The sequence below is a fragment of the Coturnix japonica genome, chromosome 11 (genome assembly GCF_054131305.1).
Source record: "Coturnix japonica strain WE chromosome 11, WE-NBRP24, whole genome shotgun sequence".
NCBI classification, from domain to species: Eukaryota; Metazoa; Chordata; class Aves; order Galliformes; family Phasianidae; genus Coturnix; species Coturnix japonica.
In genome coordinates this window covers 5201942-5214134 of record NC_140673.1, presented here as the reverse complement: position 1 = coordinate 5214134, position 12193 = coordinate 5201942, and the positions used below count along the sequence as shown (strand labels likewise).

At 54.4% G+C, this 12193-nt stretch overlaps 1 protein-coding gene across 14 annotated transcripts in view; it reads left to right on the top strand.

Moving 5' to 3' along the window:
- Positions 1–12193, top strand: part of CACNA1E (calcium voltage-gated channel subunit alpha1 E) — an 80749-nt gene that overhangs the window by 61558 nt on the left and 6998 nt on the right. For 7 of the 14 annotated variants that reach the window (XM_085512082.1, XM_015869769.3, XM_015869773.3 and 4 more), the window contains 9 exons: positions 363–446; positions 537–662; positions 800–865; positions 2123–2214; positions 2303–2468; positions 2632–2759; positions 8904–9000; positions 10527–10632; positions 11700–11807. In XM_085512082.1, coding sequence (XP_085368208.1) covers positions 363–446; positions 537–662; positions 800–865; positions 2123–2214; positions 2303–2468; positions 2632–2759; positions 8904–9000; positions 10527–10632; positions 11700–11807 — 973 coding nt within the window. Of the gene's footprint in view, positions 1–362; positions 447–536; positions 663–799; positions 866–2122; positions 2215–2302; positions 2469–2631; positions 2760–5175; positions 5273–8903; positions 9001–10526; positions 10633–11699; positions 11808–12193 lie in introns of those variants that run through there. The other 7 variants (XM_085512083.1, XM_015869770.3, XM_015869774.3 and 4 more) reach the window with 2 other exon arrangements.

Below are 12193 nucleotides of genomic sequence, written 5' to 3'. Positions count from 1 at the left end.
ACTTTGACAGCACGTTTCAGCTCTCTGATTCACAGAGGGAAGGTGTTAATAATGTGAGATTGTTGCTATCTATTCTGGGTCTCATCCCAGAGAGCTGCTTGCCAGCTGGTGGTTGGAATTGCTCCTTTGGATCTTGTCTGGAAGGTCAAGAGAGACCTTTTGAGCTTCCTGAGCCAGCTGCCAGAGTTGGACATGGAGCGTGTGTCCATAGGAATCAGTCCAACCTGCAGTCAAAGCTCAGCACCCTCAGCCATGGCCAGGCTGAGCTTCCTGGTGCCAGGCCAGCCTGGAGGGGTCTGTGTGTGTCTGAGCACCCTCTAGACTGGCCATCCCAACCTCAAACCCTCTCTTTCTTCCCGCAGAATTATTTCCGGGACACGTGGAATATCTTTGACTTCATCACCGTCATCGGCAGCATCACAGAGATCATCCTGACGGACACCAAGGTGACTGGGCAGGCTGGGTGCCACGTGCCTCTGGTGTGGGGGCCGGGGTGCTGATGCCTCCCCCCTGACCCTCACCTCTTTCCCTCCCAGCTGGTGAACACCAGCAGCTTCAACATGAGTTTTCTGAAGCTGTTTCGGGCGGCTCGGCTTATCAAGCTGCTGCGCCAGGGTTACACCATCCGCATCCTGCTGTGGACGTTCGTGCAGTCCTTCAAGGTGAGGACTACACACGCTGGGCTCCTTTTGGGCCTCGATGTTGGCGTGCTGCTCCTTGGCTCATAGGGTGGGCCTGGAGAGGTGTATGCCTCCAGTGCTGAAGCTGTGTAAGAAGATGATTCGTGCTTCTCTTGCAGGCTCTCCCCTATGTCTGCCTCCTAATCGCGATGCTTTTCTTCATCTATGCCATCATTGGGATGCAGGTGAGCACAGACAGCTCAGCGTGCTTCCTTGGGCACAGACAAGCTGGAGAGACACATCCTCAGCATTACTGCTTTGCACAGCAGCCAGCCTGTCACTGCTTCACCGCTCTGGATGCCCAGGAAGGTCCCAAGGGCAGCAGAGCTTGTTTGGGACCCGCAGCACTGCATGCCCTAAGCTCCCTGCTGCCTCCCTGCTTGTACCACCCTTGGTGATGTGGGGACTCAGCTGGGCAGCCTGTGCTGCAGCTGCTTCCCAGTCACTCCCTCTTCATTCCACAGGTTTTCAATATTATACCCAATCCCTGTCTCCCTGGTAGGAGGGATGCAGTGAGCATTGCTTCGCATCCCAATGGATGCATCACCACACAGTCCCCTGCAGCCCATCCAGTGGTGGCTACACTGGTTGGGATCCCAAGCTCAGGGACCTGTAGCCCTTAGCAGAGTGGGGGTCTGCACAGCACAGGGAGACGTGGGCCTCCCAGGCTCCAGCACAGGCACGTGAGCACAGCACTCACTCCAACACGTGCTCGCGGCGCTGGCTCGGCAGCACGGTGACTAACACCCATGCTGAGGATCTCACAAAGCATCTCTATTAGCACTCAGGATCTTCAGCTGCCCGATGAGCAAGCCACTGTGATAACAAAAGCAATCTCCTGCTGCTCGCTGTTAGGGAGGGGGGTGAAGCAGAATTTCAGAGCACATCTCTCACTGCCTGCCAGCACGGCTGTGTGGTCTCATCCTTCCCCAAGAGCTGCTGGGTTGGTTTTGGCCTCTCCATCCCACACATCTCAGCACCGGCTCCAGGTGTTCTCCATGCTAAGCAACTGCCATCTGACTCAGCCCCCTCCCTGCCGTGTGGTAGTATTGGATTTATTATTATTATTATTTTTTTTAAACATCATTGTGAACAAATCCCCAAGCAGTAAAGTCTGTGGGCGTTATTTGAGCAAAATAGCTGGAGGCAGAAAATATTCCACAATTACGCATTCCAAAAAACCCGTACAGGGGAAGAAATACTCTTGCAGTGAGGGTATTTTTAGGCTCAGGAGAAGTGGAATAAATATTTGACGGTAATAGCAGCACATTCTTCCAATTTAAGGCACTTTGCGAACGTTCGCCACGTCCTATCGTGGCTTTGGCGGTGGGTTGTTGGTAGGATGTTGCCTGGATTTGGGGCTTCTTCACCTCTCATGGCCCTGGAGATCTGCTGGTCTGGGGCAGGACTGGTGTTGCCTGAACCGTTTTTCTGCCCCATAGGTTTTTGGCAATATCAAACTAGATGAGGAAAGCCATATTAACCGGCACAACAACTTCCGCAGCTTCCTGGGCTCCCTCATGCTCCTCTTCAGGTAAGCAGTTACAGGTTGGGGGTTCAGGGCTCTACATCCTTCCCCATTGCATCCTTCCCTGCTGCTGAGAGTGGCTGTGTTGGTGCAGGAGTGCCACTGGTGAGGCATGGCAGGAGATCATGCTCTCCTGCCTGGAGGGCAAGGGCTGCGAGCCAGACACGACAGCAACGTCTGGGCAGAATGAGAACGAGCGCTGCGGCACCGACCTGGCCTACGTCTACTTTGTCTCCTTCATCTTCTTCTGCTCGTTCCTGGTGAGTTCTTCTCCCTGGCCACAGGGTCATCCTGTGTACTCTCATCCCACCTTCCCTGGGAATCTCAATTCCTTCTTTAATTCCTTCTTCCCACACCTTCCCTTCCTTCTCTGCTCCCTTTCCCCCACTTCCCTTTCTCTCCGCCTTTCTCACTTTCACTTAGATGCTCAACTTGTTCGTGGCTGTCATCATGGACAATTTTGAGTACCTGACTCGAGATTCCTCCATCCTGGGACCTCACCATCTAGATGAATTTGTCCGGATCTGGGCAGAGTATGACAGAGCAGCGTGGTATGTAACCAGCTCCTACTCTCCAAGCAGACTCTCCAATCTGGTTTTAAGTAGGTGTCTCTGCTTTCTGCTGTTGGAAACAACCTGGCTGGGATGCCTGGGATGGTCACGGCAGGGCTGCTCTCACTCATGGACATTACAAGGGCAGCAGCTGGTTCCTACAGTGCCTGGTGGCACAGGCACCTTAGGGGGTATCCTGAAGATGCTCATGGTTGGCCATGGTGTTTACCCATGGTTCCTGCTGTCCCTCTCCTCCTCTGCCATGCCACAGGCAGGTCCCTCTCTGCATCCTTCCTGTTCTCTGCCCAAGTTGGGCTCCAGAGCCTGGTCCCCAGCACCCACAGTTCCCGTCAGGTTGGAGTGGAGGTTGGCTTGTCCCCAGCCTGGGGAGATGCTGGTTGTCTGCTGGGCTCCTGCTAGGTCACCAGGGAGTTGTGTAGGCTGGGGACAGGCTCGCTCTTATGCACCCACCCTACAGGAGATGGATGCATTTTGTTTCCTGCACTTATTGCTTTGCTGATGAGGATCCCAGTAAGCAAGGCTCCTGTTTGTAGGCAGCACCCTGTTCTTGTGGCAAGGGGATGAGCCACACTGGTTGGTCAGGCTTTGGCTTTGGAGCAGCTCTATGCTGCTCCTCCCAGGATGGTGTGGAGCATCTCGATGGCTGTGTGCAGCCCACAGCAGAGCAGAGAACACCATGAAGGTGTCTTGTGTGGCCCCTTCCTCCCCCAGCCTAGGAACACCCTTTTTGGAGCCATGTCCCACCACTGTGCCAGGGTGCTTTTAACTCAGGACCCTTGGCTGGTGCATGTGTTCCTTAGGGAAGCATCACCTTCTCTTCTAATTTGCCTCTTGAGAAACCAGGAGGTTTTATAAGCCTAATATCATCTCCTGGCACAGTTTCCTGCACCATTTTTCTCCAGCCCAGTTCAGTTCAGTGCTGGCCAGGTTCCTCCCATGTGGCCTCCCACCAGTACCCAGTGCTGTTGCATGGGCAGGTGAGTTGGCTTGTGAGCGGGTAGCTGTGCCTTGGGGAAGGGAGCATGGGTGAGTAGATATCCAGAGGAGATACAAGATGAAACACTCTCTGCTTGGTGAGAGGTTTCTTGCCTGTGAATATGGGGTGGGATTTCTTCATGCCAGCCACTCTCTCACCCCCATGCTGGGTCCCAAGGGCAGTTGCTGCAAAAGCCCCTCTCTGATTTCTGAGCAAAGAAAATATCACCCTTTGTGGTGATATGTAGCTGGCAGGTAGGGACTGTGAGCAGATGGTGCTGTTGTGGCCACTGGGGTAGCTCTGGCCCTCACTGTGGGGATGAAGAACAGGTGAGTACATCCCAGTGGGTCCCACCACCTGCGTGGGGCACAGCTCTGCACCCTGACACTGGGAATGCTTCAGGAAGGGTCTCAGGGGTGACCACACATGTCTTACTCCAGGGAGGCTCAGGGACTGGTTTTGCCCACATGGTTGGCTTAGCTCTGGCCAGTGATGGAGAGGGGACAAGGAGAGTTGAAGGAGAAACCTGAGGCAAAGGCACAGGGTAAGGGTTGTAATGCTGCTCTTTGCCTCCCTGTATGGTTTCCCTCCAAGCTTGTCCAAGGATGCCCAGGAGGCTGCAGCACGCTGCACCTCAGCACATCCACCCCGCAGTCCTGCTTCCCAAAGGGCTCTGAGCTGGAGCAGGGTGAAGAGCTCAGCATCCCTGCACGCGGTCCTGCCAGCTCCCCACCTCGACTGCTTCCTTATTTCAGCAGTGATGGAGGGATATGGGCTGTATCCTGCTACTGCTACTGCTGGGTCTGGGTTTGGGAGAGAAGGGGTGTGTGTGTGTGGGAGAGTTTGCTTCTAATATTGTGTACCCTTGGCAGAATGTGATCTGGTGATCAGAGCACAGGAACGGACCACCAAAGACCTAGGTGCCAGTGCCAGAGCCACTGGCCACCAGCTGGTCACATTATCTCTCCCTGTCTCATGTTCCCCAGATACTGGAGATACAATTGACTCAACTGCCAACCTCTCTGGAAGGACTAGAGTGTTCTGATGTGGGAGACGCAGCTCCACCAGAAGGGCTTGCGGTTGCTAGAACTCAACCAATATCTCCCCTCTAAAACCCCAGCCCTCTCCCACCAACTATAGATAGCCAGGGGCACGATGAGGAAGGGCGATGGGGTGGTGCCCACTGCCTACACCATGTCTCTCCAGGGTCAGCGTGGGTCAGGGTGAGGAGGTGTGAGCTGACTCACGATGGAGAGGGCAGCAGTTGGGGCTCACAGCTCCCCCTCTCTGGGTCTGACAGAGCCAGAAGGAGAAGAGCCATGCACCCCTGGGGGTCTTACCCCACAGCCGGTCCTAGCCCCCTGCTGAAGCTCTCCACCCTCTCAGTGTCCTATTAACCCACCTGTGCTTCCTTTGCAGCGGCAGGATCTCGTATAAGGATATGTACAAATTAGTACGGGTGATCTCGCCTCCTCTGGGCCTAGGAGAGAACTGCCCCTACAGGGTGGCGTGCAAGGTTTGCCTCCCAGTCCTCCGCCACAACCTGGCCACGGGACGCACCATCCACCCCTCCTTCCCCCCGCTCTGCCACCACCGCGCCTCCCGAGGGAACCCTCACGTTGCTTTCCTTTGAGTTTAAAGAGGTCCACGGCCTCCCAGAGCCAGCAGCTGTCCCCTCCAGGGGGTCCCAGAGCCTCCCGGGGTGGGTTATGTTAAATTGTGCCAACCTCCCTCCTGCCCCATCAGCTCAGAACCTCGGTTCGGTGGACATGTGCCCCCATCTCCCACTTGGTTCCTCCAGGTAGCATCCATGGGAGCAGGGCTTTTTCTTTCCCCTCCTGGGGTCTCAGGTGTGGTTTACTTCTGGGGATGGAGGGATGGGTGAAGGCAGAAGAGTATCATGGGCTCGGCTGCTTTGGAGTGGGAGGATTGGGAGACCAGAGTGACCCCGCTCCCTGTAGGAGACATGAGGACATGGTGCTGCGCCTGGTACACCATGCTCTAAGTGTGATGTTCAGAGGACACACAGTGATCTCTCTGGGGAACTATGCTCTTGCTCATCTTCCCCTTTGCTGCAGCTGCCAGAAGGAGGTGGCACCAAAGCAGCGGTCTGACCCCCTTGTGCGCCTCTGCACCTTCTTTTAGGTTGATACCTAGAATGGCAACTGAGTAAATCCCCACACCACTGCCTTCTCCTAAGTGCTACAGCACCCATGACTGTGCCTGTAGCAGAAGAGGAGAAACCACAGCACTCTCTTTTCCCTCTTCATCCCTCACGGCATCTGAGATGTGCACCCCAGCCTTTATCCTCCAAGGGAAGAGATTCCTCTGCATCATCTCTGCTGTGTTTCCTCCAGCCTCCCTGGAGTGGATTTGTCACCCACTGCAGCTGCCCATAGGGATGATGCATGCATCTGGAAGGCAAAGACCAAGAGCAAAGCAGAGGAAACCAGACAAGCCTCGGGCAGTCAGTCAGCTCTTTTATGACGAGGAGGTTGAGGGTTTTCTTGCAAGAGTCTCAGACAGCTCATCCCTTCAAGGAGGCAGTGCACACAGCCTTTGGACTCTTCTTTATTACCTTCCTGGCAAACAGAAGGCACCTGCAGGATGAAATTCTGGCCTTTCTCACTTGGCTGAAGGGCTTTGCTGGGAAATTCTGCTCTCCTAAGCCAGAGCACCTGATGCTTGCAGGGGTGCCTGTGATGATCACCCCTCCCCCCCACCCCCCGCCATAGGAGGGAGATTTGCAGCTGTCTGCACTTTCTGCTGGTGGCCTGGAACAATTCTAAGAAGACAACCAGTGAAGAAAGCAAGCCCATGTGGTCATCGTGTTTTGCAACCACGGTCTAGATCCCTAAATGCCAACCATCTTGCAGCTGTGGGAGTCTGCTTGACACATCACAGAGCACAGGTTCACCTTCCTGGAGGCAGCAAGAGCCATAATTTCCAGTGTGATGAATGAGAGCAAGCCTGCAACCCTCCACCACCAGGCAATTTGACAGCAAATACTTGCAGAAACATGACAAAGAAGTTTATGGAGTGGGAGATAGGATGCTATGGACACAGTGGCCAAGAACATCAGGATGCTGTGCAGGGGTGCAGCACGGTGTGGTAGGGAAGCTTATCTGCTGGGCCATCTGCAGGTGGGCTCACAAGGTGCACAAAGCCTTCCCATGGAAACCCAGCAAGCTCTGTCCTTGTGCTGGGAAGAGCTGGTCTTATAGTTGCACCTCACTGGGAATGCTCCCTGCCAGTCAGCTCTGCTCCCTGGGGCTCTCTCTGCCTTTCTTCATCCCCTTCTACTTCTGGCAGCCCATGCTGGGACCGGCTCTGGGAGCCATCCTGTCCAGATGGATGGCATTTTACATGCCTTCCTGTGCTCGGCTCCACAGGGATGTGCTTCTGAGCGCAGCTGTGCTGAGCAAAATGATTTAAGATCTCTGCTCTGAGCAGATGCAATGTACGCAGCCTGTCTGTAAGAGCAGCACAGTTCTTGTGCAATATCTGCTGGCTTTTGATGCAAACTCTTGCTTTCTTTGGAATCCATTCCTCTCAGTACAAAAGGCAAAATCTGATATATGCTGGGAGTGCTAAAATCCACTCTGCCAGGTAGGATGAGTTCAAGGTCACTGTGTCGCTTCCTTGTTGCACAAAGCTCTTGAGCACATGAATTCTGAAGTCATCATCTCACCTTCAGATGCCTCAAGTCAGTGCACAGCCAGGTGCTGCTTATGGACTCCTGGATCTGGGTATTTTCTCTTGCCCATCCCATCCCTGCATTATTATCATGCTCTCTCCAGGCCTTCTAGATATATCTGTTCTACAAAGGGACAGCTTGTCCCACTGCAAGTGGTCATATGAGGAACATCAGAACTAACCTAGTGTGGATCTCTTTGGCCTGGGGCTGCTCCCACAGCAGCTGATGCCCTTGAGAAGAGGAGGTAACTCCTCACTTTTCATCTCAGCACTGGGGTTGGGAAACAGCCAACATCCCAGTGGCATCCCTCTCTTCTCAGCCACTCATCTGGGTTCCTCTCCATCCTCCTCCTGTCCTTGCCATGATGGCCGATGTTGCTATTGCCCTTCTCCATCAGCCACCCCCCAGTGGAGCAGCTTGGCATGAGGGGAAGAAGAGGTGGCCGAGCCCAGCATCCCTGGTAAATACACGTAGGCATCCTCCCGGGTGTGCAGAACCTGGCACAGGGAGTTTCTGGTGACAGTGACCCTAGGCTGGCCCTGGTAAAGAGGAGAAGCAAGAGGTGGGGCCCGTCCTAGCTGCCCCCATGGGAAACCCAAATGAACCCCAATGTTGGAAGGCCCAAACAGCTGCCTCTGCTGAGACTCTTTAAACTCCAACCTGGTGGAACTTGCAGCCGCATGTGGGAGAGAGCCAGGGCGGGAGCATGGCATGCACAACTTTTTCCTCCTGATTTTGTTTTTTCAGCCGATTCAGCATGCCTTTTGCACTGGTGCATGGTGGGAAAGCGGTCCATCCGCAGAGCCAGACGGAAGCAACTGGGCATCTTCCTTTGACAAGTGACCCTGGCCCACTGCCTTCTATGCAAGACGCTGCCTCCCAATTGCATAGACCTTACGAGATGGGGATACACAGCCTTCCGGCTATGGGTTAGGTGGCCACACAAAGCAACCCCCAGGTCCCCGGGAGGGAAGAACACGACGCAGGCCACTGAGCGCATTGAGTCGCCGTGGTGCAAACCACCCGACCTCCAATAACCCATGGCTCGAGTGCCGTGTATCTGATTTATACCACTCGCACACAGCCCTGGAACCTTGTGGGACGAGGCTGGGGGCTCCTGGAGGGCCGTAGGGACAGGGGTGTGAGGCAGGAGGAGGACTCCCAGGCTGCTGGCGAGGTGGGAGCTTGAGGCCAGCAGCAGAGCGGGGTGAGTCGCTTTTCTGCCAGCATTCCTGGGTCTGTGTGAGCAGTGCTATAAATCCACATCAGGACAGTCTCTCGTGTATGATTTGCCTTGATTAACGGGTTTCCTGTTCTTTTCCTGTTTGTCCGTTTGTTTTTTCTCTCCTGTTTCCTGTACTATTTTGTTCGTACGTTTTTTCTGCTCTCTGGGAATGCCTCCTCTCTCTCTCTGCATCTCCCTCCCTCCCCTTCCCCCCTCCATGAGCAGTGGCCGAATCCATTACACTGAGATGTATGAAATGCTGACTCTTATGTCACCACCGCTAGGCCTCGGCAAGAGATGTCCTTCCAAAGTGGCCTATAAGGTAGATCAACCCTTCCTTCTATGGGGGCTTAGGGCCAAGCAGCAGCCGGTGGGTGGTGGGGCTGGGGAACCTGGGGTTTGCTGGAGGCTTCCAACCCATGGTGTGCCCAGGAGGGTGCTGGCCACGCTGGCAGGTTCCTTACTGCCTATGTGGATGACCCTGCCTTTGTCACTTGCAAATTTTTAGAGCTCTGGGGTGGAAGACCCCTGAGGAAGGGCAGGGAGAGGGGCAGAAAAGGGGCAGTGTGGAGGTGGGAGGGCTGGAGACAAGGTGAGGAGTGGGTCTGTTGCACTCTCAGGAGGGTGGCATGTCTCTAAGACCTCTAGCCCAGGAGTCTGACCCTGGGCCTGCAGCCACCCTTGTCCCATCCAACTAAACCCCACAGAGATGGGAAGCATGTCAGCAGCAAGGACACATCCTGCAGGAGCATCTCTGCAGCACGTTGGCTTGAGACATTCCAGGGACATCTCATGTTATGGGGATACCCGGGTGCCTCCAATAGGCAGCTGTGAGCTTTACAGGATGCCCAGGGAGCCCTGAAAGATGTGGGATGGGAACAATTAGGATAAGATCTGGAGCAATGTGCTGCTCAGGCTGGAGAGAGCTGGGTCTTCCCTTGGTAGCTGGTTGCTGCCCTTTCAGCAGCACTGGCAGAGGTGCTAGCAATAAGGGGGGTCTGCGTGCTTGCAGGCACACTGCAGCGCTTGTGTGTGTGCTTTCACATGCTTACGCCCACCATAGGGTTGAAGGCACGGAGAGGACATAAGAAGCTGGAGGGGAAGGGACTGGACAGGGAAGGGATGAGCCCAGGAGTTCACAAAGCAAAATATACTCTCTGGAAAGTGGATCTGGTCACTTTGGTTTGCACCCCGCCTGCCCAGGGTGGGGAAGGAGCATGGCGTGTCTAACCTGCCTTGGTTGTCCTCCTCTCTTTCCTTCTGCACTTTTTTCTCCCCTTCCTTCCCTTCCCCACCCTTGGATAATTCGGACCCTGTGCATGTGCTGGCAAACTTCATCTCTGAAAGACGCAAAAAGGGGCGCCAGGATGTAGCATGCTAGAGGAACCGAGCTGATCTGAAGTCCCTGAAGGTTAGGGACCCTCCTCTCCCCTGCCCCAGCTGGGAAGGGTTGAGAGCTGGAAAGCCAAACCACCCAGGAACGGAGACTTGAGCCCCCTCTCCTCCTCAGCATGTGCCTGGTCAGGCATCCACAAAGTGCTGGGAGGTGGCCCATTGTCAGGCTCTTTTTTGGGGAGGGGGCCCAGGGGCCGTTCCTGGGGTGCAGGAGGAGCCCTGGAAGGCAGTGAGCCGGTGTCCTGGGGTGGAAGGAGCCAGGGGAGGGGGGGTGGGATGGCGGGGTGATCCTTGCCCTTCTTTTTTGGCTGTGCTGTTTTGACACTCTTTGTTGCTTTTTATTTTTATTTTTGTTTTCTTTTTCTTTAACATTTAATTTCTTTTCCTCCAGCCTGGTCGATGTGTTTTTCGATATTGTTTTCCGTCCGCTGTTTTCTTCTCTCTCTTGCGCAGAGACTGGTGCTGATGAACATGCCCGTGGCCGAGGACATGACGGTCCATTTCACCTCCACCCTGATGGCGCTGATACGCACCGCCCTGGACATCAAAATTGCCAAAGGTAATGGCTCTGGGGCTGGGGCTGGGCAGAGCAGGTGGGTTTTGGAACAGCCCTGTTGGCATCGTGGCCAAACTGGGGTTGAGTCTGGGGTGTGGATGGAAGTGATTGGCCCAAGCGAGCAAATTACTGCTGCTTGTAAGGAGTAGAATTGTGTTTATATAGGGAAGAGGTGGCCAGTTTCCCATTAGAAGCTGCTCCTAGAGCAAAACCAGCTTGGCATCCACTGCGCCAAAGAGGAGAGCGAGAATTCCCCTTCCTCCTCAAGTAGAAAGACAAACCAAGGAGGGTGACGCATCACGTGTGCCTGGCTCCTAAGTGTGAGGAGCAGAAATCTATCTTGCAGTGAGCACAACATGTTCAGAGCTGAAAAAACAGGGTTTTTTTGTTGTTGTTGTTGTTGTTGCTGGAAACACTCTGATTCATCAGATCAAAAGCTTTCTGCGGAAACATGCCACTTTCAAATTGTCCCCTGGGAAGAGTTCAGAAAGCCCAACCCAGGCAAGATCAGCAGGAGCCCAGCGCTGCCTGCATCATAAAACATCAGGTTTGAGCCCTCTCTGGATAAAGCAGAGATTTGAAGCTGGCCAAATTCCCTTGCCCGGAGGCACCCAAGCCTCCGTTTGGCGTGTGTTAATGGCTTACTTTGAGCCTGGTTCTTCCGCAGCTCAGCAGATCCCTTTGCTGCTGGCCAAAGAGCTCTGCTTTAAGGACTTCAGCCAAGCAGAGCTGCTCTTCCACCAGCACATGATCCGCTCCCCAGCAAAAAGAAAGTGGGGCAGCAGCAGGTGTGTGTGGGTTGGAGTAGGATTGGAGCAGCAGAGACGGACCCAAGGCGAGCTCGAAGATGTCAGCTTTGAGTGGGAGGGCAGGGGATGGGAGATGGCGGCACATATGGAGGGAATGGTGGGAAAGTTTCCCTGCAAGAGCAGGAGAGCAGGCTGCATGATGGAACGTGGCTTTCCCAGCCCCGAGAGCTGGGTGCTGCTCAGCTCTGTGAGTGAACCTCACTGAAGTGTTGTCTTTAGGTCTTGATGTACATTGGGCTGCTTTTTTCCTTGCTGTTCAAGGTGGTGCAGATTGGCAGCAGTTAGACTCTGAGCTTCAAAAGGAGATCCTGACCATTTGGCCTCACCTGTCCCAGAAGATGCTCGACCTGTTGGTACCCATGCCAAAAAGTGAGTTTCTATATGGCCACGATCACTGCCAAATTCTCATTGCACCTGGAGCAGCATCTTCCTGCTGGGGACCAGTCAGACCCACCCCAGCTGGGGAAGAAGGGGGAAGAGGGTTTGTGCTGCTACAGGGCTTGCTCATGGAAACCCTTTGGGAAAACACCCAGTTCATAGTGGTGCACATGGGGGCAGCAAGCTGAACATCATTTCAAAGAATCACAGAGTGGTTCAGGTTGGAAAGGACCTCTGGAGGTCACCTGGTCCAACCTCATTGCTCACTGGCACCATTATTCTGTTGATGTGATGAGGATGCGCGTTTTGGTGGTTTATTATGGTGCTGCTGGGCCATCTCCATCCATTTCACCTCCTCCCATGTACCTAAATGTTCA